We start from the raw sequence: 24,543 nt of genomic DNA on the forward strand, positions 1-24,543 counted from the left end.
ACTAAAAAAATTAATACTATATTGGTGGGAGACTCTTTGGGTTTCTCACAAATGCACATGTTCTAAGTGATTACTAAGAGGAAATGATGCAAAGAAAGATTGTGTCCTGGACATATGCAACTAATGGTAGGAGTTCTTGACTTAACTGATGATAGGTCCTGAAATTAATCCCATTAAACCATACATCACTCATAATCTACTAGGGTAGCACCTTTGGTCTATAAACAACTAGAACATAAAACACAATTAACAATAAAATTCCATGATTTTTTTCTTTTGTAGAAACTAAAATTAAGAACACAAATTTCAAATGTCTATGAATGTTTCAAACCTTTTCTAGAATTTATATTACTGAATCATGCACATTTATATCAATCTCAAAATATTTTCGCATAAAAAAGAGTAAAATCGTCTATATATTAAAAAAGTGTTTTTCTTTTCTAAATAGTATTTGGTTGACAAAAAAAATCAGTCACTTTATTATTTTATTTATTCATTTAATTCTATTATATTATCACATTTATCAAACACATTATTGACTATCCGTGTTCTCTTTAAACCAATTGCCAAACACAATTAAATATTTTATAATACCTAAAATTGGCAAATTTGGATACTTTTAAGTCCTCTATTATCAAGAAAATTAATATTTTACATATTTTTAATGCATATTAATTTTAATGCCTCAATATTTTTAATGCAAATTAATTTATAAATTGAATGGTTTCTATTTTAAATTAATTTGCATTATTACAAACTGGAGATAAGGAGTTTACAAAGGAAATTGCAGAAATTAATGATCTAAACGACCGGACAAGACAATTCGCCTTCAAATTCAACGAACGAGAAATCGTGGACAAGGAGAAGTGAGGGAAGGCGGTACAAAGAAGCTGAAAATCATCTAGAATATTAGAGAAGGCCGGCCAATCCTCTGGGGCATGAACCATTGCGATTAAATCTGCACAATCCGTCTCAAAATGCTGACAGGAGACGTCGTTGGCAAGGATGCACTCTATAGCCCAAATCAGAGCTTCCAACTCTGTAGCGGGGAAGGACTTTGTTAGAGAGATCTAGCACCCAACAATAAAGTCTGGGCATTACTATTACCACACCACCAACCGAGGCATGAATTTATCTCAGATGCTTTTCAGGAGCCATCTATTTGACAATAAAGACCAGGACCCGGAAGCCTCGAGGGAATCAAAGAGTCCGTAGTATCGGAACTAGCGAATGGAATCCCTGCCTGAGACTGCACATCTTCCCATAATATTTTTTCACTTGCAGCTTGAGTAATCACCTCATCTAAGGCGAGCTGCGTACCTTGAAAAATCTTTTTATTTCTATCCTTCCAAATCGACCATATTATCCAAGGCAACTGATTAAATGACTCTCGATCTCCAAAGAGAGATGCTCCACCCCAATAGATAAAGTCAAGATTCGAATACACGGAATCATAAGGAAAACCCCCTGAAGAAACCTGAAACGGTGTCAAACCCCAAATTTGACCTGAACGAGGGTATAGAAACAAAGCGTGATTAACTGTCTCACACGCTGAATCACATCTTTTACACCTGGTACCACACGGGATACCGCGATGAGCTAAACGATCCGTCACTGGAAGAGTGCCAAAGGCAATTTGCCAGAAAAAATGCTTAATCTTTGGAGGGACATGGAGTTTCCAATCATGAGCTCTTAAAGCCATACATGTTGGACAATATTCTAACTCTTTCGCCATCTCCCTAGTCAACCCATAACCAGATCGCACCAAGTATTTCCCAGATTTAACATAGTGTCATACCAACCGATCCGGCTTTAAAGACCTGCTTATTGTCCTTCTTAGAATAATCGAAATATCTTCCGGATCCATAAACTCCTGAAGAATAGGTAGATGCCACTCTCTGGTGACCGGATTAATTAAGTGATTAACCATTAAATTTGGGTGCAAAAGTCTACTCCGACCATTAGCGGGTCAAGGATGTTGATCAGGAATCCAAGGATCACGCCATACCAAAATATTAGAGCCAGTACGACGATCCATATTGCACCACGCATCACTAGATCTTTGATCAAAAAATGCTCTTCTAACCAAACGACGGTGAATAAGGCTTCTTAGCCAAAAACGGATTCTTGTTCCGGAAATACCGACCCCGCATCACCTGAGCAAACAAAGAGTTCAGAAATTGGACCAATCGCCAATACTGTTTAGCGAGCATCGCATTATTGAATTTATCCAAGGCTCTAAATCTCAAACCTCCATTATCTTTACCTTCACACAACTTATTCCAAGCCATCCAATGTAAACCCCTATCCTTATCGTTGGAGCTCCACCAGAAATTTGAAACAGCGCTAGTTAACTTAGACGTCAAATCCTGGGGAAGTTTGAAGCATGACATGACATGGGTTGGGAGGGCCAAAGCTACTGAGTTAATTAAAATTTCATTCCCACCCCTTGATAGATACTTCGCCGACCAACCATTTACCTGATCTTCCAATCATTCAGAGTATTCTATAGTTTTGTTGTTTAGTTTTCTAAAATCTTGTAAAGTGCTGCAACAATATATGTATTTTTGTGATATTTTCCATGACTTTATTTTGTGAAGAAAATATATAAAACTATGAATCAATAATATAATAATTGAATTTATTAACAATACTAGATTCTTTTGTTTTAATTGAATAACACAAAACTTTTATTAACTTTATAAAAGTTTGAAACCAATAACCCATATTTTATCTAATAATAACTGATTCTATGTAACATTTAAAGTATTTAACACTCTATTCAAATCTCAAACCAATAATCCTTGCTAAATCTTTTGAGATTGTTGTCATTTAGAAATTTTGATTAGCAACAAAACATAGAAGAGTCATTGATACAACAGAGAAATTTTATACTCCATTTCTCGTAACTGATTATGACAAAATAGTTGCAACATATATTCATCACAATGTTGTTGTGACTTTTTGTTACATTTTTTTTTCTTGTGACCATCGTTTTGCAACCGTTTACAATTTGTCACAGTATTTATTTTTTACGGAATTTTTTCCTATTGAGACAAAATAGTTGGTTCAATAAACTTAGATTTTTTTGTAGTCGTAAATTTGTGTAATGTAAGGACAAATAAATGTAGTATACAGTATATCAAACACACCTTGTAGTTTCGTATATAGAAAAATCGAATTGATCGTAGCAATTCATTCCGATGTATCATAAAAATGGGGATGTGCTTCAATAACATTCTTGGAATAATATAACAAACAACTCTTTAACTCTATATCTAATGATTCATATTTTCTATACCCTTTCTTTCGATTTTGATCATGTTTCTGATTCTCTGACAACACACCTCGTTACAAAAAGTCCAAACATTTTTAGAAATTATTACACAAAATAGAATCAGCTGAAGAAAAGAGAAAAAAATCGATAAATGAAGAATTGAGAGACAGCCCTAAAATAAAAAAAAAAAAAAAAAAAAAAAAAAACAAGAGCAATAAGCAAAAGTCCACTTTGTTTGGTTTTAGACAAAAACAGTAACGTACTTTTGGTCAAACTCTGTTGAAGGAATCAATCTCTTCCCTTGTAAATCTCACCCTCCTGTCACCATCTCACCCTCCGTCACTTTCCCAATTTAATTAAAAATCAGAAACCCTACATATACACCTAGGTTTAGGGTTTCGCCTTTTTCCAGAGAAAAAAAAAATACTAGTTTCTTTCTTTCTTTTTCTTCAAGTTATTAGTTATTACTACTAATCTGGTACGCTACAGCGCACCGAAATCCCACAGATGTATAATGCTCTGAGCCGTTGATGAAGATGAAGCAACTGCCACATGTCTTTCATCAGCAACAATGGCGTCAACTTCTCCTACTCTCTCCCTAATACTGTACAGGTACGCTCCACTCTCTACCTCCCACACGCGCATTACACCTCCTGCGCACATTAGCGCGTGCAGTCTATTCACACATCCCATCACTCTTCTCTGCGCAGCTCCGCTCACACGGAACTCGCACACCGTTTCTTGCGTGTTCACCCTGCGCACGCTAGCGTTACCTCTGCTGTCCATCCTAACGTAAGCCTCTTCGTTGGCGTCGAAACCTGTCACCGTTAGTCCTCTACGTTGCTCTTCGTCTTCTCCTATGATCACTCCTTGGTTTCTCAGATCGATAGCCATGATCCTCCACCTCGTGCATGCTACCGCCGTCTCGTTACCGGAGATTCTTAGGCGGCCAAGCGACGTTGTCAGCTCTGTTAACGTGTGCCATCCCATGACGGCTTCAGGGTCGGTGAGCGTGCCACCTACGAATGTTGTCTCTTCGCTGTTGCAGTCCCATATGTGGAAGGCACGACCTGGCACACCCGCGAAAAGACCCACCCACCAACGTCCGCAGCCAGTGAAATCAACCAACGTACCGTCGTTGACTATATCTCCCGCGTAAGCCGTGCGTGTGTGACCAACGCCGTCTATATCCGCCACGTGGATGTCTCCGTCCATTGTAGCGAACGTCAGTCTTGAGTCGGAGATAACAATGCCCGAGACGGCTCGTGAGAATCTTCCGAAGCGGTCACGAAGACGCGGCCGTAGAGTCCTGACATGGAGACGGTTGTTCAAGAGAAAGAGCCGGACGGTTCCGTCGGCGAACCCTGCTGCTAGATATATGTCGGAGAGAGTGAGACAGCGGCAGGAGAGACTGTCTGGCTCGTCCACATCAGACGGGTCAAATTGGAGTGTGAAGTAGGTGTGAGTACGCGTCCTGAAGTTTGTGGCCGTCCGATGACGGTAAATGAACTCGTTCCGCCACGTGTCGTGCATCAGATGTGTTCTAGCCCAAACTTGGCGAGAGAGGAGTTGCCATAGATGGTCGGAGCGAGAGACAGCTTGCCACGTGGTGCAAACCTGCAATTTAAAAAACATATCAAGATTATAATAAGTTTAATTAGTACATTAATTAAATGTATCAGTACTAACAGAAGCAAGAGATTGGTTGAATAATTAAAATAAATAGAGGAGGGGGGGGAGAGAGTTAAAATGACATAGAAAGAAGATAAGTAGGCCTGCAACGAAGCATGAAAGACTCTATATAGGGACTAGGAAGATAGAAAGACAACGACAGACTCAGACACAAGCTCTGCGTATATTTGTCTTACTCATCGAAAACACAACTCATTTTATAAAAAAAAAATCTATTTTATGACATATGTTCAATTGACGCGACTAATCAATCTCTGCAAAGCTACAACAGATATTACAACAGAAGCCCTAGTGTAAAAGGAATAACGAGAGAAGCCCTAGTCCCATGTCAAAAAAAAATAATAATAATGTGACAATAATACAAAACAGATGATATGGTTTTTGTTAATTTATTATAATAGCAGGACAGATGAGTAGACTTTAAATGAGTTGAGAGATGAACATGAGATTACGACTTTGCCAACAAGCGTGCCCTTCTCTCTTTCATTTCCAAGAAAGGATAGCTTTAAGCCTTTGTCTTGTTAAAAGTAGAGCTTCCCATAAATACTCAAATATTACACTTATATATATTTGTACTACTAAGTAGATTTTATTTTCTCTCCTCTCTCCAACAATCCGTGGACCTACATTCTCTACTTTCATGTGTACATTCTACACAGTACATAATTTTTTTGTTTCTCTATTAATTAATATTCATCAAAGAAAACCTAAAAACAAACTATTTTGAACTCTATTTTAAAAGCATTGCGAAGTCAAAATGTCTAATGTCTACTAGTCAGAAAATCAAATAAGACAATAATAATCGCAGGGCACGAAATGTATCATTTTATAAAATGACTAAATCTATGTTCACTGCAGATGGCGAACTCAACTTTTCTATAAGTTTATCTCAGTTGGACAAGTAAACTATGTTGGCATGGCCAATCCAATCGATTATTCTGCAAATTACCAATCAAAATCAAAAATCACATGTGGCTAGTAGGATTTATAAACACGGAAAGAAAGTATTTCAAATATTCCTGAGTTGTGTAAGATGACAAGATTCAGAATACTTCACTTTTGTATTTTAATGTCATATATATTTCAAATGTAAGAACATAATATAATCTAGGGACACCACGTGCTCTAAGAGACCCTTAACCTTAACATTGGGTTCCATGTGCTTTCCGGCATATGTAGTGCCCATACTGTCGTGTCTTTTGACTGAAAAATTAAGGAAAGGAGAAAAGATAAAAACCCACTTCGATAGAAAAGATGAATCCAGCCAGGAAAAAAAAGAAAGATGAATCCATGATCGATTTCAAAGTGAAAACAACAATGAAGACTCTATGTTTATGGCCTTAATTCTCTGACAAAAGTGTTATGCTGTAACCACACTGCAGTTTTCTTCAAATGCTATACTTTAGGGCAAATTTGAAAATTCAATTTATTAGAAAATAATATGGAATTAATAAAGATTTAGAATTAAAATAGAATACTTACATATATATATATATAGAGAGAGAGAAAAAAAGAGAATGAGAAGTTGTCAGAAGCTCTGCATGCATTACTCACTGGATCATAATATATATTGGCAGAGAAAAACTAATAAAAGCAGGACGCAAAAAATGTACATAAGTACTTATATACTATTCCTCGTTACTATATATGAGGAAAAAAACTTCAGCATTATATATATGTATTATTATTTATTTATTTTTGATGAACAAAAGAAAAAATAGCAATTTTCAAATATGACATAGGATTATGAAAAAGAATATATATGTATGGCTGATATAATACATGGATCATGTATATGTCGATGAATAGAGTTTGCATGTATGTAGATAATAACCTAATGTGGTAATATAAGACTAACATTGGCAAGGCAAAAAGACAGGACCTTACTTGGGTTTCCTTTTCAATCTCTTTTTAGATGTTCTTAAATGTGCAACGACATTTTCTAATTTTATGAGCCTGTCGTGAGAGGTCACTTTCTAACAGATATTTTATTTTTAGACAATTGAAAGATAAATACCGTTATAAATATACAAGAGAAAATATATTAAATGTATTGGGCAATGGACTAAAGACTACTGTGCCTAATGTCTATCAACATTTTTTGGAGCTAGTCAAGAAAGTGCTTAATTTGATTATTGTTGTAAGAACTTTTGAGTCAAAAAGTGGATTTCTTGATCTCAAGAAAAAAAAGAGGCTTTCTACATGCCAAGAAAGGAAGATTTAAAGCCAAAAAAATTATATCTAAACCTTGATTTTGTGCCCTAAGGGATCCAATCCATATTATAATATTAATATTAGAGTTACATATCCCAATTTTCACAAAGATTACACAAGCGAAATGGGGTTGTATGGTCTCCTTGGAGGATCCAAAAATAGACATTAAAAGGTATCAAAAGTGGACGAGAGAACAAAGGAAAAGAAATAAACTTATTGGGTAAAAACGGAAGACAAAAAGTTTCTAAATGAATAAAAAGAAAAACAAAGTCCCCAAACCATATGATATGTGAAAGAGACATCAAATTAATGTCGTCTTGTTAGACATAAAAAGTTGGACTTGGACCCATCATAGAAACACAGAAAGGGCGGTTACCTTTCCAAAGGTCAGTTTGTTTTTTTAATAAAAATTCTTTAATTTTGATTTGTCTCTTCAGAATCCCACCCTTAAAAACTACTTTCACATTCAATTTAAGTAACTTCATCACTTAATGATGATCTTAAATTATAAGAATTGTTTAATATAATACCAAAAAGAATTGGAACGGCGAAATCAAATCTAAGCTTAGAAACAACTAAAGTACAAGAGACTTGAAACAAGTAGTACATTTGACTTACGACCACTTTGACTTTGTATTGTCTGTATAAGATCTATGTCTCACTATATATTTTCAAGCTCAAGCTAGTAAACAAATTCAGATAGTGTAACGCACGTAGAGTGAGATCTACTTCTATAGAAATGAAAATAGTTTTTCCTACTTTAAGTATAGACACGAGAAAATTGATGTGTCTCGACCGTTATGAAACTAAAAGAAGGGTATTCAAAGAACGTCAGAACTGACCCGGAAAACGTTGGCAAGAGCCGGAGCTGCGGCGAGGAGGCCAGCGGATGAGGAAGCGTCAACAGCGACCTGAACGGCGAGAGATTCAAGAAAAGGCTCCGGCCAGACGTCGTTGGCGCCGCGGCGAGGGCGAGAAGGAGATGGGGCCTCGAAAACGCCGCCGCTTCCACCGGCGCCGGAGTCTCCGTTGGAAGAAGAGGAGGAGGAAGACATGAGAAGGAACAGGGGAGGAAGAAGAAGAAACGGAGAGAGAGGAGAAAAAGAATGGTGGGGGAGAGAGGAAACAAAGGACAAAAAGTGTAGATAAAGACATACTTCTACGAGGTGGGGGACCCAGGTTGTGGAGGGTATGTTTTTCTTTCTATTTTTTGTTTGTCAAGAATCAAGATACATGTTATTATTTACTTGTAAAGTATGAGAATAAGATATATATATATATATATATAAAGATTTGTATAGCACATTTTAATCATATTATCATCCTACTACATATTATTAATATTTCAGTCAACTATTGTAAAAATCACATCTAAAATATTGAATGTTCGGAATACTGTTTGGAAAACATAAAAGTTAAAAATGAAATATTATAAAAACGAAAATTGAAAATTTAAACAAAGAAACAATTTATAAGAAAATCAAATAAAAAAATAAATTTTTAAATGATTTTTTTTTTTTAAACAAGATGAATGTTGGAATTATAAAAGTTAATTGCAATTAGTCACTCATCTTCAACGACATTTAACCATGCCTATATCCACTATCATCTTCTACAATATTATGTATTTTCATATAATCATATTATCGATCAAAATCATTGGTTAATCTTTTATTTGTGACTCTCTAAATCTGATAATTTGAAAATTATTGAAATGGAAAACGTAAATTATATTTTGTTTAAAAATTATACTATTAATTATGATTCGTATAGTATTATGTTTGCGTTCACATTAGATTTTAACCAACTATGCAAAATAACATACAACTTAGGATCATAGTTCTAGAAAGAAAGAGATTCTTGAGCTATTCTATTGGCTACTCTATTTTCTTCACGCTTAGAAAACACCACCTTACTAATGTCGAAGTTTTGAAGAAGTTGTTGTATGTCTTGCTTGATCGGAGCAACAAAAAGTCTAACTTCTTCACCGTTCAACTGAGATACCAACTCTTGGGAGTCCGACTCAAATATGACACAAGGGTATTGAAGACGTACCATATATTTGCCACCGCACACTTAAGAGCTTAAACTTCTAAGTCCAGCACACACCTTTTCTTCGGTACCGCTCTAGCTCCCAGCTATAATATCATCCCTCGTTCATCTCTAAGAACCCATCCTATACAATCATTGTTCCCTCCTCTTGGCCATGCTCCATCAGAGTTGCATTTGACCCATCCTTGTGGTGGTTTGGTCCATCTTACTTTTGGCATTGGATCTATGGGATTAGAGATTGAACCTCTTTCTTTAACCCTTAGCTGCCATTCCTCAGCGTCCTCCTTAGCCAATCTAATTAGTTTGATTGCTTCATTCTCTCTCCCTTTATACAGGAGATCATTGCGGTTTTTTTCACAGTTGCCATGATATCTAGGGGGATAGATAGGAGGAGTCTTTGCACTGAGGATGCTCCTTCTGAAAGTTAAAAGCCCAAAATAAATTGGCATACACTAAGTCTGACCATTCCCCCCTCTTGAGGAGCTAGAATTGAAGAAATTGCCCACACCAATCTTGAAAAGGAGCGAGTAAATAACATGTGGTTGACAGATTCTCTAATATTTGGACATCAGATGCAACAACCTTCTCTAGAGATATGTCAATGGTAGAGGTTCTCAGCTACACCAATGTTGTTGCTCACACACTTCCATATGAAGTGTTGATCTTTGGTGGCACATAGAAGTGTTGAATCTTTGGCGGCACATCCAGCTTCTAGACCTGTTGGTAAATCCGATCCAAACTGGGTTGATCCACCAATTGTGGTTGAGCTCTCCTTTTTAGCACCTTATTTACAACCCAATAGCCAAATTTTACACTATACTGTCCATAATTTGAATAATCCCAAGCGTAGAGATCATTTGTGTTTGAGCCACTCGTTCTAATTTGTTTTATTTCTCGCTTGTCCTCCTCTTCAAACAGTAAGTTTAACAACTCCCCATTCCATTTCCTTCCATTCGAAAGAAGGAGCTATTTCGCTGTTTTAATTGAAGAAAAAACTCTATGATGCTACCTTTTGACCTGTTGATACTTCTGGCCGATTTTTCTTCCATCCACTGTTGTTGCCAGATATTAACATTCTCACCATTTCCAATGATTTCTCTAGCTCCTTGTTTAACTAGCATATGTGAGGCATGAATACTCTTCCAAGCAAATGATGGTCGCGATCTCAATGTAGTGTTCAAAGGATTTGATTTCTGGAAGTCTACTCTTATATATAAACCTTTGCTAACAAAGAATCCGCATGAGTTACCATTTTCAATAGGTGTTTTCTCAATAAAGCTAGATTAAAAGATTTTATGTCTCTAAAACCCAAACCACCTTCTTGTTTTGGTTTGCTCAGAGCCTCCCATGAACTCCAATGCATACCGCGTGATTCTTGCTTGTTCTTCCACCAACAATTAGACATCACAAAAGCCAACTAATGACAAATTGTTGTAAGTAGCTTAAAGCAAGACATCATGTGGGTGGGTAATGCCATAGCTACTGCTTTCAAGAGCACTTTCTTCCACCCGGGGACAAGAATCTAGACTGGCATCCATTCACTTTATGATTCATTTGTTCCTTGAGATGGTTCAGTGTATTTACTTTGGATCCCCTAAACGATTATGGCAGTCCAAGATATGTGCCTTCCCCTCCTTCCTGAGTTATTCCCAACTTTTTCTAATACTTTTGTGGTGCTTCATAGGTATTAGCTTCCCAAAAAATAAACACTGGATTTCTGATAATTAGCCCGTTGACCTGATGCTAGATTGTTCTCATGTATGATACTGACCACTTGATCCCATTCCGAGTATGTTCTCTTACAGTACATCATAATGTCATCAGTAAACAGGAGATGAGAGATAGCGGGTGCACCTCTTACAACTCTTAACCCTGTTATTTGTTCGTTTCTCTCATTTTGACTAGCATCTCCGTACAAATGACAAACAAGTATGGGGAAAGTGGGTCACCTTGCCGCAGTCCTCTCGTTGGTTTAATATTTAAAGAGATGTTAGTTGATGTTTATGAAGTAGATATCAAAGTAAGAAAAGTGATTGTAAAGAAATTTAATATTATTAACCAGATTTTGTTTTCTATAATTATACAGAGGTATATGCCTATATGGTATGTTAGTGTGTATTTTTATGAGTATACAATTGTTTTCTTTGGAATAATGTGTTGTAGTATGTGTAATATTTTGTAGTTCATATATTAAATAATTTATAAGTTAATTTTCAAAACTATGACTACAAATCTATATTATATGAAATAAACTAATAGTTTTAGTGCTGGTTCTATAGTCCAAATCCGCTATGCTAGGCGGGTGACACAACATGTTCAAAGATTTTTAGTCGACAAAAACTCATCATACGAAAACTGTGAAAATAAAATATAGTATGTGAGGCTAAAAGTCACTTTTTATCAAATCAGTTTTTCAAATTTTTAAAGAACAATAACTCTTCACTAAATAAATTAAAATTTTTTTGTACATGTTTACAATTATGTTTGTTAATTTTTAAAATATTTAGTTTCTATAAAAAAAATTGAATATAAGTAGAATTATTTTGTTTATTAAATTAATTATTTAATGTCAATGACATGCATGTAATAATTGCTAACTTCAGGATTTATTTTATAAATGTCTCCAAAAATATTATTATATAAAGTTTAATGTCAAAGTTACTCATTAACAAGATCTTGATATGTGTCAAATATATTGATTAGATGTTGACACATTTCAATTTTTTATTTTATAAACGTAGTAGGACAACTAATTATATTTACGGAATTTTACATGTTTATATTTTAAAACATTTATCTTGCTAAATCAAAAAGGAAAACTAACAAAATTAATATATTTTCCATTGTATGCTAATTATATTATATGTGTGTTCTTAATAAAATTTGACATGTGTCAGCAAAAATTTAATTTATCAAGAGGGAATATTAATCAATAAATAATGAATAACAAAACTAAAAAGAATAACATAAGTTATTTAACATAATTTTAGTCGGATATAATTTTTCTTTATCATTGTAATATAAAATTTTATTGTAAATAAGTACACAAAATCTTGAAAGAATAATAAACTTAAAAAAAAAATTCAATACATGATGTGTATTAGTATAGTTTTACATGTTTTATTTTAAAGATTTTAATGCATGTAGTCATATGAGAAACCTGGAGAAAAAAAATAAAAAAAATGATTTTGTAGGAATGAATTTTTGGTTAATTGATGAAAATTGACAAAAGTATTACTTATGAAATTATGACATATAGAAGAATAATATTTAGGATACTTTAGATTTCCAAAATTTTTGTGGATGTCAACTGATTTTTTACTGATTATTTTTACTGTTAAATTTAAAATATTAAACAATATACATATTATCTCATATGATGCTCACATATTATTTTTGTTATTAAATTTTTACCCTAATCCATGAAGAAGTGAATTATGGTTTTACTATGATATAGATAGTTAAATGTGATTACTAAACTGAATATCTAACGATGAAATTTATTTTAGAATAAAAAATTTCAAATATTAATATGTCATTTTTAAAAATCATTTAAGAATATCAGTAATTTTTTAAAATGTTTTATTTTATAATTTCAACAAATATATTTTTGTAATGCATATGCCAAAACATAAGATAATTCGAAATAAATTATAATTTATAGGAATGAATCTTCACTCATTTGATGAGAATGTCTTCTATATCTTTATATATTTTTTTATTTTATAAATTTCACTCATTTAAAATTGATTAAGACATGAGTTAAAAATTAGTACTTATGAGATAACAACATAACAAATATATCTTAAATAACTTTGATTCAGTTTTTTGCGAATTATATTTTGTTAATTTTTATTTTTATTTTCAATTCTTACTAAGATATAGATTTGATATGATGTATTAATTGTGTTTAATATAAAATATTTAGTTCTATGCATTAAGATGAACTGTGTAATTAAACTTAAAATATGGTTTATTATGATTGTATAGATATTTAAATGGTACTCCCTGTCCTATAAGAGTTTTAGGGTAAAAGCACAACGATTAATAAACAATAAATATTATGTTATTTATAAAACTTCAACCAATAGGAAAATATACTGCATAGTTCAAAATAATAAATATTGTATATAGAAATTTGAGAAAATATTATAAAATAGAGAAAAAAACACATAAACTCTTATATAATGGAAGTAAGAGAGTATTAAAATGAAATATGAGATATAGAAAAGATCTAAATATATATTCTTTGTTAAATTTAATTTTATTTTAATAAATTTGAACTCATCTACAACTATTTTCTTTAACTAAAAAGTGTATCTATTTATTCCTTTTTTTTCAACCAAACAATAAATTAAAAGGAAATTCTTTGGTTAGTTGTTCAAGCTGGAGGGAAGGAATTTACAAAAGAAACTTTAGAGATAAGAGAACGCGAAGCACGGCCAAGACAATCTGCCTTCGTATTTGACGCACGCGAGATCCAAGAGATATAGAATAGTGAGAAGGACTCCAGCGAGTTAAACTCATCGAGCAGGTTGGAGAAGGACGGCCAATCTTCAGGGACTGTATAATAGTGAGTAACTCAGCACAATCAGCCTCGAAATGTTGACAAGCGATCCCTGCAGTATGTATCCGCTCCATGACCCACAACAACACTTCTAATTCCGAATGTAGGGGGAGGGGCTCCATCATAGACACTTGACCCTAAACAACAAGGTCCGCTCCTCACCAACGCAACACCACCAGCCCAATCCTGAATGCACATTGGTTGCTTTCCAAGAACCATCAATCTGACAACCAGGTGAATAAACCTGGACATCCGAAGACAGAGATGAAGCTGACATGACCGCCATAAAAGAGAGCGCCACTTCCCATGCTAACTTATCGCCCCAAGCTTAAGCAATTTATATCATTCGCCTCGATATCTAAACCTTGAAAAACTTTTTTATTTATGGCATTCCAGATTGTCCATAAAATCCATGATAATTGAAAAAGTTGATCAGGATCACCATGTTGAGAGGCATTCCTCTAGAAAACAAAATCCAAATTTGAGTACACCGACTTGTATACATGTATTGAGATTAGATAAAATAATAGAAGGAAAAAAAGTAAATGATGATTTTTATAACAAAAGGGAAAAAAGTAAGAAACAATTATGAAGAACTAACCCGCAAAAAACTGTATTCGCAAATATATCAATAAAATCTGCTCTATCATGTGATTGTGAGTAATGCAAGTCAACCCGTGTATATTTAAAATAAATATGACAGCAAAATGAGTAATATTTTTTGTCACACTTGAAAATGTAATATTACAATAATATATTTAGTGTCAATTGAGAATATCAATTCTATTTAATATAAGAAATTAAATTAGAAGTTTGTAAGACAATATGATTTAGATAAACTAATACTTCAAATACAAAAACTAATAAAAAATGACCCATTATTCTTGTACAAAAACTAATTGTTGAATTTCGTTAATATTTTAATCTTAGTATTATTAGTTTTTGTACTTGAATAAGAGACATATAACAATAGAACTGAGGATGAGAATTACAAAATTTTCATTTACAAAAACCATAACACCCACTAAAACAAAACTTGTGTGTCACATAGTATTCACACATAGTATTTGACCAAAAAAAAAAATATATATAGTATAGTCTAAATATAATTTTCTTTAAGATACTATTAATTCAAGTTACTTAGTTGTTTTGTTGTTGTTGTGTAGCCAATCTCCCTTACTTCTCATCATCCAGACTTAATTCTTTTGCTCCATTGCTTTTTTCTTGTTGCCTGAAGCATACAATTTTCTTAAACCTGTTGTAATTATAAAGAAAGAAATAAGAATAATAACTTGATAAAGTAAACCAAAAACTCATTAGTACCTTGATCTTGTTGATCTTGATTTTCTTTTTGATTTTGTTCTCCACGACATGTGTTTTAATTTCACTCATGTTAACCACCTAACCAATGACATCTACAATAACACGTATTGATTTAGAAAATAGATGTATTGCCTCCAAGAATGAATGATCTTAACTTAATCCTTCAGCTTGTTTTAGATGGATTTTAAATCGGTTATTGTAGGAGGAACAACCATGATCATTAGCACCGTAAAAAAAATGAAGAGGAAGATATTATAATCCAGCCGATGTAGACCTCATATTTATAGCACTACGGGATAACACAAGCAATTAAATTTTTACCGTATCTTTTTTTTTTTGTATAAGTTAAGGAAAATATTTTATTTGATTTTCTAATTGTTTTCAGTGAATCACGTAAAAGTTTTGGTTTGATACGATAAAGAGAATATTTACTAAAGATTGAGATCTTACTGATTTGTGCAATAAATTATCTTGTTATTGAGTTGAATCTTTTTAGGAACAATAAATCACGTATTTTTTTATATTTGTTAGTTTCCTAAATTGTAGGAACAATATTATTTATCGTAACTATTATGGTTTATTTTTGGAGGAATTTATTGACGTTCTCATTTATGATTTATTTTTTGGGAAAACTTATTGGGAAAATTAGAAATAAAGGAGGTTTTTGCAAACCTTTGTCCATATACATTTTTTTTTGAGATTGTCAATTGTGACGAAAATATCTCTACTAATAGATATAGTGAAGTTCTTAGGAGTTTAAACCAAAAAACAAAAAGAAAACTCATCTTAGTATACAACTGTGTAAAAAAATGTTTGAAAAAAAAAATGTTTTGGGCGTCAAAAATCAGTTTGTAAATTGATGATTTCTGGTCTAAATTGTTCAGAAAAGACTTTCTACGATTTTTTCAAGTACTGAAACATTTAGATTATTCATTCTACAGTTTATACATGTTCTACAAAGTTTAGACGAAAAATTTGTTCTAAAAACTTCAGAACCTGAATTTTGTATGTTCTACAAAATTAAGAATATGTATTCTACATTTTTCTTCGTTCTACATCAATTCAGAATATATTTTCCACGTTTTACCATGTATACTAAAAGAAGTAGAAGATATATCGTAGATTTTTTAGAATTTATAATCTGTAATACTTAGAACACCTTAAAAATAGAAAGAAAATAAATTAAATAAGGAAAGTGAATTTTTTTTGAATAATCTTAATTTATGGTTACGATTCTGTATTTATTGTTTAGATATGTTCTAATATATTTTAGAATGTGTATTCTTAATTATTTAGAAGGTAGAAAAATACAGAAAAACGACATTCTAAATGACCTATTGGTTGTTTACCATCTCTTCCACCTTCTACGAAAATTTCACTTACCTGTTTATGATGCAAATCTATGTTACTTGTGGTGTATGGACACTGAATGCCAAAAAGGGGTTGAGATTTATTGATGATGAAGAAAAACAAAATTTGAAACTAATTTTGACGTTCTTTCAAAATTTGTTAATTATAACTTTGATGGATATTTGTTAGATTAGTCTAGTCATTGAATATTCACTTGGACTTTGGTTGCACACCATATGGGTTTCAAAAAAGCAAACTTGTTCACGTTTAATTGTTTTCAGTTACAAAAGATAACACAAGTGACACTAAGTCTCGTTGACACAAATTACAAGTGACACAAGTGCTAAACATAACCAAACCACTTTTGATTATTGAATCAAATAAATTATAGTTTTTTTTCTTTCAAATTACGATTTGGAGGAAAAAATCAATTAAAGGGTTAATAACTAATTAAGAGGTTTCCGTTCTAGTTAGAATAACTAATTAAGTAATTAAAGGGTTTCATTTCTTCAATTAAGTAATTGTATTTTTTAATTAAGGGTATAATTGACTAAATTTTTTTTTGTAAAACCTATTTCACCAAACTTATCTATATAAAGTATAGATGGACAAACTTTTAATAAAACATCCTTTATTTCTAATTTTCCCAAACTTATTTATGATTTATATTTTGGAAAACCCGATAACCCATTTATAACGTTGCAGGTATTTTTCACCTGAATCCAACTCTCTTAATTTCGGGTTATTTTTGTGAAATTGACCCGACCCGAAAGCACTTTTGTAATTCTCTTTTACTTATATAGGAATATCACATTGGACAACTCCGTGTATTTATTTATTTTCATAGATTATTTTTACTTACTAAATATATTTAATTTATATTCTTTGTTAATTTTAGTTTTATTTTAAAAACTGTAAACCCGCACATCGGGCGGATCCTAATCTAGTGTATATATATAGATTCTTGTGAGAGTAAATATTAAATCTTCCATCACAATCTCTCATCAGCCTTTCGACGAAAACAACACATTTTGTTTTTTCTCCTAACCAGTAACCAGAATATCACAATTGGACTCAACAACGTATTATTTTTGATTTTGTATGATCATTTGCATTTTTAGGAGGTAGAGGGTAAAGTTACAAAAATTGGCCACATGAAGGAATTTTTTGGCAAAAGTAGTTTTTATGAATAACAAAAATGACACTTTGAACTTATTATAGTGTTTATGAATAACGAAATTTTCTCCATCTAAAGTAGTTAAGTATAACCAGTGTTCAAGAAAGGGTCTAGGCGGCCGCCTAGATGACCACCTAAACCGCTTAAAATTACATAAATTTTATTTTAATATTTATTTTTGATTTTTAAATAACATATATTTAAATTATTATGTTTTATATCAATATACGTAACTATAAACATTTATATGTTGTTAATATAACTTAAATAAATGTATTTTCTTACTTTTTTATAATTTTTATAACATAGATTTTGATATAATTTTATATATATATAATGTTTTAGGTTGTAAACGCCTAAAACGCCTAAAAACTGTCTAGGTCCGGACTAAGCGTTCTAGGCGCTAATCACCGCCTAGCGCTTTCTTGAACATTGAGTATAACTCTCTTAACCTCTGTTTAGATTAAATATTCTTAATGGATGATGACCCAAGGTCCAAAAAGCTCACTGTAATTTCAACTCTCAACCATACACATAAAAATCAGAAAATTTTTCAAGTTTGAACTTGTTCATTTGGAATCAGTCAAACAAGCAACTCTAAAAGCTTATACTTTACATTAACATAATATTTGGCCAAGGATTCTATCTACAATATGAATCATGGTCCACCAAAATAACAGAATCTATGTATAATTTGGAAAGAAACAAATCACACATAGTTTTTGGCACCATATCATTTAATATCACCAAATCATATTGTTTCTGTCAAAAGCTTAAGCGTCTCCAAGATCTCCCCATCTCACATTGTACTTAGATGCAAGGTAATGTGCACCAACAGGACCTCTGCTCCCATATGGATAGAGCTCAGGAACAATTTTCCTCTCCTCGAGCTCCTTCAAAGCCGGTGTGAATAGATCCCATGCTGCATCTAGCTCGTCACTTCTGATAAACAACCTCCTCTCTCCTTCGATTGCATCAAGAAGCAGTCTTTCATATGCATCTGGTATCTCTCTTGGATACCTATCAACCCATAAAGAATAAAAAATAAATAACCTCAGATATGAAAATTATTGTCAGATATAGTATGTTACTGTTATATATATACCTGGATCGATACAGAAGGTTAAGGTCGCTGCGATCTAGTCTCATTCCAAGACCAGGAACTTTGTTGTTGATCCTTAGGTATATGCCTTCATCAGGCTGAACTCTGATCACTAGTTCATTAGTTGCGTTATCCAAATTAGTAGCAAAACTTTTCTTGTACAAGTTTCCTGGGACATGTCTGAACTGAACTCTGATCTCTGCTCCTCTCGTATGGAGAGCCTTCCCGGCTTTCATAAGAAAAGGAACACCGTCCCATCTCGCATTGTTAATGAACATGGCTGCTGCAGCAAATGTAGGAGTGAGACTGTGATTTGGAACCGTTGGATCGTCTGTATAACCTTGATAAGTCTTTCCTCCCTTGCTATGCCCTTTGTATTGTCCAACAACTACATCTTGAAGAAGTAACGGTTTCATTGATCGCAAAACTTTCACCTGACACCGGAACGCATTATCATCAGCAGAGTATTTTACATATTACCAACCTACATATTTGTTAGTGAAAAAGACTCTTACCTTTTCACTTCTTATATCCTCAGCATCTAAGCTCACAGGCGTCTCCATTGCGAAAAGTGCGAGTATCTGCAAGAGATGGTTTTGCATGATGTCTCGTATGATTCCATACTGATCAAAGTACCTGCAGTGACATAACATTAGATAAGGTTGTTCCATGCTTGTAACATTGTAAGTTTTCTATAAAAAGCTTACCCTCCGCGTCCTTCTGTTCCAAAATCCTCAGAAAAAATCAGTTGAACGTTGCGTATGTAATTTCTTGACCATAGAGGCTCGAAAACAAGATTCGAGAATCGAAGCACGGAAAGGTTCTCAACAAGCTCCTTTCCTAAATAGTGGTCAATCCTAAGTATGCCAACAGAACATTGCAATTAAGTTCCAACTTAGAAATGAAAAAAGATGGCGGTGATGTTTGTAGTGGGCAAAGGGAAATAGCTTAACCTGAAGATTTGCTCCTCTGTGAGATACTGTTTAAGAGATCTAGTTAACTCTCCAGATGATTCAGAGTCACGACCAAATGGCTTTTCGACAATGACCCTTGTCCAGCCGTTCGTAGAGGAAGCTCTAAGGCTTGCACACTTTACCACATCGACGAATATGTTTGGGGGTATAGACAAATAGTAAAGCCTGTTTGCTAGCTTTCCTCCCTAATAAGAAGAAACCAAGCAAGAAGGTGCTTAGTACCATGTCTTGAACAGAAACGATCACACTGACTTTGGTACTAGAAGTAACCATGGAGAGAATGTAGAAATTTTTACCTCTTTCTCTTTGAGCTTAATGTTTAGTTCTGCAAAATCCTCTTCCGAGTTATACTGACCCGAATGGTAAAAGCATCTTTTCAAGAACTGATCCATTTTGTCCCCACAATTTTCCCTGTTAGTCATATAACCAAACCATAGAGTTTTAACTGAAACATACAAACAAACTAAAAAATACATAATAGCAGAATATCTTCATAACCAAAAACAGTAATACATAATACCTTTGATCAATCCGGCAAGTTAAAGTTCTACTAATCATGTCACGAAGCTCGTCATGAGTGAGTTTGGTCCTAGCATAACCAAAAACAGTAAATTCCTGAGGAAGACAACCCTCATAAAAGAGAGCAAACAATGCAGGGAATATCTTCTTCTTGGCCAAGTCCCCAGACGCTCCAACCACCGTAATACTAAGAGTAGACTCTTCTTTTGTGACATGTTCCTCTGTAAGATGATCTCCGGCTGAAACATTTGGAAACATACAGAAGCTGTAAAAACTACTTCAACTCATAAAAAGAGAAACTTTACTAATTGCTACCTAATCTTCTATACTAAGTCCTAGAATAGTAAAAGACACAAAATTTACATGAAAAATGGTATCTTTGAGTATGAAAGGCCATAAAAGATACAATCTTGAACTAGTTTACATTACTATGATCTCTGTTCCAATTCTAACGACAAAATCAACGACAGGGGCAAGAAACTTCAACAAGCATTACATGTCAAAGAGACATAGTGATCTAATCAAGGAATTGGAGAAGAAAACTCACAGTCTTGTAAAGAAGCGAAATTAGTGGCACAGCCATTAGAGGACTCTAGCTGCTGAGAGTGTTTCCCAGCAAAGAATCTCAACCGAAACTGAGAAAACCAAGATTTTCTCGGGAATGTGAGAGATCTACTGAAGAGTGGTAGAGTCTCTTTAAACGGAGACGCAGTAGCAGCGAGAGATGAGGAAGAAGAAGAAGGAATGATCATAGAATGTGTCGCCATGCAAATCTTCTTGGATCGTCAAAAACAAATGTGAGGCCATTTGTATCTCTCTTAACGTTATCCACAACAGTAGTTTTATTATATCTCTCGCATTATCCACATCTATCTATATTACTTGTCAAAATACTCCAAACAAGTTTGATTTTTCCTACTTTAGCAAACAAAAAAAAAGTTTGATTTCTTTTTTGTACATTTTTTTTCCCAAAAAACCTTATTAAAACCCATAAAATTTTCATATGCATCTAAATTTATGATTACAATAATTCTATAAATAGCATAAAAAGGTAGTTAGGTTAATCACAACTAAATTTAATGTTTTATTAAATTTTCAAACTCACTAATGAAAATATGAAATTGTATAAAAATCTAATCTCATAATTCTTACATCTTGTTTACTTAATTCAAATTTCATTAAATGTTATCATCTCTGAATTTTTCCAACAAACAATAACACAAAAGCACCAATTATCCTCTCTTTAGGCTGAAAATGATATCAATTTAATGTTTCAAATTCTTACACATTTTCAATTACATTTTAAACATTTTAATCTTAATCCACAAATTTCTTAAGCCCATTATTTCCAAAATTTTCTTATGCTTATAACAAAATCAATATGAATTCAATTTTTGATTAATTTATCAATATTTGGATACATTTAGGTCAAATTATTTCCTATATATACAATGTATCAAAAATGAAATACCCACATTTTTTCCTTTTTAACACTCCAAATCATCTTCTATTTCTTTTACCTTATTATTTAACACTCATTTCAATTTTAACCTTTACAATAGTTTTATTTAATAAAATTCAACACCTTATCCTAGAAGTTTTATTTATATTCTTTTTTTTTTTTTTTAAATTTTGTAACTACAAAAACTAAAAATATCAATTAATTTTAAATTACAATTAAAAAATACATAAATTGTTAATAGTTTTATTTTATGTTTAATTTATATTTTGTAACTAATTTTTTAAAATACAAAAATGAAAACAACAGTTATTAAAACACACAAAGTTACAAATACTTCAATTGCAATACGATAAAAGTATACGAGAAACTAATGAAACACACAACTTAATTAGAACAATAAATTCAAGTGACAAACAATAAAACTTTTAAATCATACACAGAGACATAAACATCTCTTTAATCACGAAACATTCTGAATTTTGTCCATATGTGTTTGACTAGATCTTCTTGCAATTTGTGATGTACATTTGAATCACGTAATTCATATATCGCACGCACATGATTCGCAAATGTAGGTAATAACTCGGTCGAGAATGGTTGCGGTGTACTAAAATCACTTGCCTCAAATTGATCATAATCAGTCCAATGTTGAACATATGTATCTCGTTCATCCTCCACATTCATATTATGTAATATGATACATGTCTGCATGATGATAGCCAAATCGGTTATGTCCCACACTCTAAATGCACGTTTGATGTCCTTCCGACATCCTTCTTGATGTTGTGCAAACAACTTATCTGGTTCACTTTGAGGAAGTCGAATTGATTTGACAAAAAATGTATGAGAAGGATATATACCATCAGCTAGATAGTATGCCATATTATATGGGCGTTGGTTCACGAAGAATTTCAATTTTGGAGTATTTCCTTGTTCAATATCATCAAACAATGGTGAACGATCTAGAAAAAATTTATATCGTTCAATGTGCTGGGGCACCCGAAAAAGGCATGCAAGATCCAGAGATCATGAGATGCAACTGCTTCAAGAATAACAGTGGTAGTTCCCTTATCGCCCCAGGTAAATTGACATTCCCACGCCATAGGACTAATTTTCCACTTCCAGTGCATGCAATCAATACTTCCAATCATTCCTGGAAGCCCTCGCATCTCGCTGACATATAGAATTCTTTGTTGGTCATCTTGAGTTGGAGCTCTGAGATAGACTTGCTCATACAACTGTATGATCCTTTACAGAATCTTCATAAGCACTCAAATATTGTACTACCTTCTATTTTGATGTATTCATCGATTGCGTCAGCCGCCACAGCATATGCTAACATCTGCATGGCCGTGGTACATTTTGCTAATGGAAATATACCTTTTTTATTGGCTGCGTCAACTCGTTGAGAGAAGTAGTTGTCACTACTTGATAGGTCCTCAGCGATCCGAAGAAAAACATTTTTTCGCATTCGGAATCGCCGACGAAACATGGCATCGTTATATGTAGGTTGATTGGCAAAGTAGTCGTCAATCAATTTTTGGTTCGCGGCTGCATGATCTTTCTTGAAATATTTTGCTCTTGCTACGAACTGGATAATCTTCCTCTATTTTGTTTCGACGCTCTCTAAAACGGTTCACGATGCATTTCACTTCAATTTATGACTGTCAAAAGAAAATTCAGATGGATCCATTGATATTTTTTAGTAAGATGAGGATTTTGTTATTGGTATTGAGGATTTTTAGTAAGATGAGTTTATGAGAATTTGAGTGGTTGATATCATCGGGTTCCAACCAAACATTACATTTACTTAATTAATAGATATGGATTAGATTCTATGATAAAAGCCAAAGTCACAGACTACAACAACTGTTGGGAACAGCTGATGGCATGAATTTTTTTGGTGAAAACCCATAATTTGGTACATTTAGGGATTGATTTGCAGATCCGTTTTGAAACTGATAATTGTTAGGATTTGGATAGTTGAACGGATGATTAGAATAATTTTGATTGTTAAATGGATTATTACTGGGATCCATTTAACAAGAAGAAAAGTTTTAAAAAATATAAAGAGTTGATCGAAAGATAATAGAAAAGTTATAGTGAGAAATGAAGTTTGTTTTTTATGTCCAAATGAAATGAAAGTAGTCTTTATATATAGATTTTAAAAAAGATGAATTTTGATATAAATTTCTTTATAAAAAAAACTGATTACAACAAAATAATTTAGTACAAATAATTGGGAAGAGATAAGAAACACTAAAATCTGGATTACCAATAGAAAAACAACAGATATATTAAAAAAAAAAACTTTCTCACAAGGTGAAACTTGACATTCATGACCCTATTTCTTTTGCATTCAACATGTCTAAAAAATATTCAACAGGTTCATTGTTGATAGTCTAACAAAGAACATGATACATCAGTTCTATCGATAGCAGGTTGTCATACATACGTACTGCTAGTCGGATACACGTACCACTGATCGAGTAAATATGTACTAGACAGACGAATTAACCGAGGGAAGTGCAGACATGAATGATTGAGACTTTGTGCTACTATCAGACATTCACATTACCAACTATTGGACATGCACAATTACCACTATCGGACATGAATAATACTGCTACCGAACATACACAATATCGCTTAACTAATTGTCTACAAATCATCAGAACGATAGGGACGGTGGTACTAGTACCAAACAGAAATACAGAGGCAAAAGTTGTCGGATGATTGTGATTCGGAGGAATCTTGGTCGGCTCACTAAAATATAAACACAAAAGGATAGAAACAATAGCCGAACGGAAAAAACAAGGAAATCTCGGACATAA

At 33.1% G+C, this 24,543-nt stretch overlaps 2 protein-coding genes and 1 pseudogene across 2 annotated transcripts; all 3 read right to left on the bottom strand.

Moving 5' to 3' along the window:
• Positions 1–3,354: 3,354 nt before the first annotated feature.
• On the bottom strand, positions 3,355–8,359 carry LOC104719284 (transcriptional regulator STERILE APETALA-like). Its single transcript, XM_010437168.3, has 2 exons — positions 8,026–8,359; positions 3,355–4,894 (listed from the first exon to the last, which is right to left on the bottom strand). Exons 1-2 carry the CDS (start codon positions 8,236–8,238, stop codon positions 3,761–3,763), a joined length of 1,347 nt encoding a protein of 448 aa, XP_010435470.2. The 5' UTR covers positions 8,239–8,359; the 3' UTR covers positions 3,355–3,760.
• A 9,842-nt stretch (positions 8,360–18,201) lies between these two features.
• LOC104719285 (glucose-6-phosphate 1-dehydrogenase 1, chloroplastic) lies at positions 18,202–21,169 on the bottom strand. Its single transcript, XM_010437169.3, has 8 exons — positions 20,795–21,169; positions 20,249–20,486; positions 20,025–20,139; positions 19,708–19,913; positions 19,462–19,611; positions 19,270–19,390; positions 18,758–19,188; positions 18,202–18,672 (listed from the first exon to the last, which is right to left on the bottom strand). The coding sequence occupies exons 1-8, from the start codon at positions 21,012–21,014 to the stop codon at positions 18,426–18,428; spliced, it is 1,728 nt and encodes a 575-aa protein (XP_010435471.2). The 5' UTR covers positions 21,015–21,169; the 3' UTR covers positions 18,202–18,425.
• Positions 21,170–22,165: 996 nt separating this feature from the next.
• Positions 22,166–23,346, bottom strand: LOC109126872 (uncharacterized; annotated as a pseudogene).
• Between the last annotated feature and the right edge of the window lie 1,197 nt (positions 23,347–24,543).

Source organism: Camelina sativa, chromosome 10 (genome assembly GCF_030686135.1).
Source record: "Camelina sativa cultivar CO46 ecotype springtype chromosome 10, ASM3068613v1".
NCBI classification, from domain to species: domain Eukaryota; kingdom Viridiplantae; phylum Streptophyta; class Magnoliopsida; order Brassicales; family Brassicaceae; genus Camelina; species Camelina sativa.

What these genes read in the sequence shown, in the direction of transcription:
- LOC104719284 (XM_010437168.3), bottom strand. Translation starts at nt 8,238, where the DNA reads ATGTCTTCCTCCTCCTCTTCTTCCAACGGAGACTCCGGCGCCGGTGGA. An exon ending in CTCTTGCCAACGTTTTCCGG is followed by an intron (nt 4,895 to 8,025) that starts GTCAGTTCTGAC and finishes TTTAAATTGCAG; the next exon opens with GTTTGCACCACGTGGCAAGC.
- LOC104719285 (XM_010437169.3), bottom strand. Translation starts at nt 21,014, where the DNA reads ATGGCGACACATTCTATGATCATTCCTTCTTCTTCTTCCTCATCTCTC. An exon ending in TTAAGCTCAAAGAGAAAGAG is followed by an intron (nt 19,914 to 20,024) that starts GTAAAAATTTCT and finishes TCTTCTTATTAG; the next exon opens with GGAGGAAAGCTAGCAAACAG. An exon ending in AGGATATAAGAAGTGAAAAG is followed by an intron (nt 19,189 to 19,269) that starts GTAAGAGTCTTT and finishes TTCCGGTGTCAG; the next exon opens with GTGAAAGTTTTGCGATCAAT.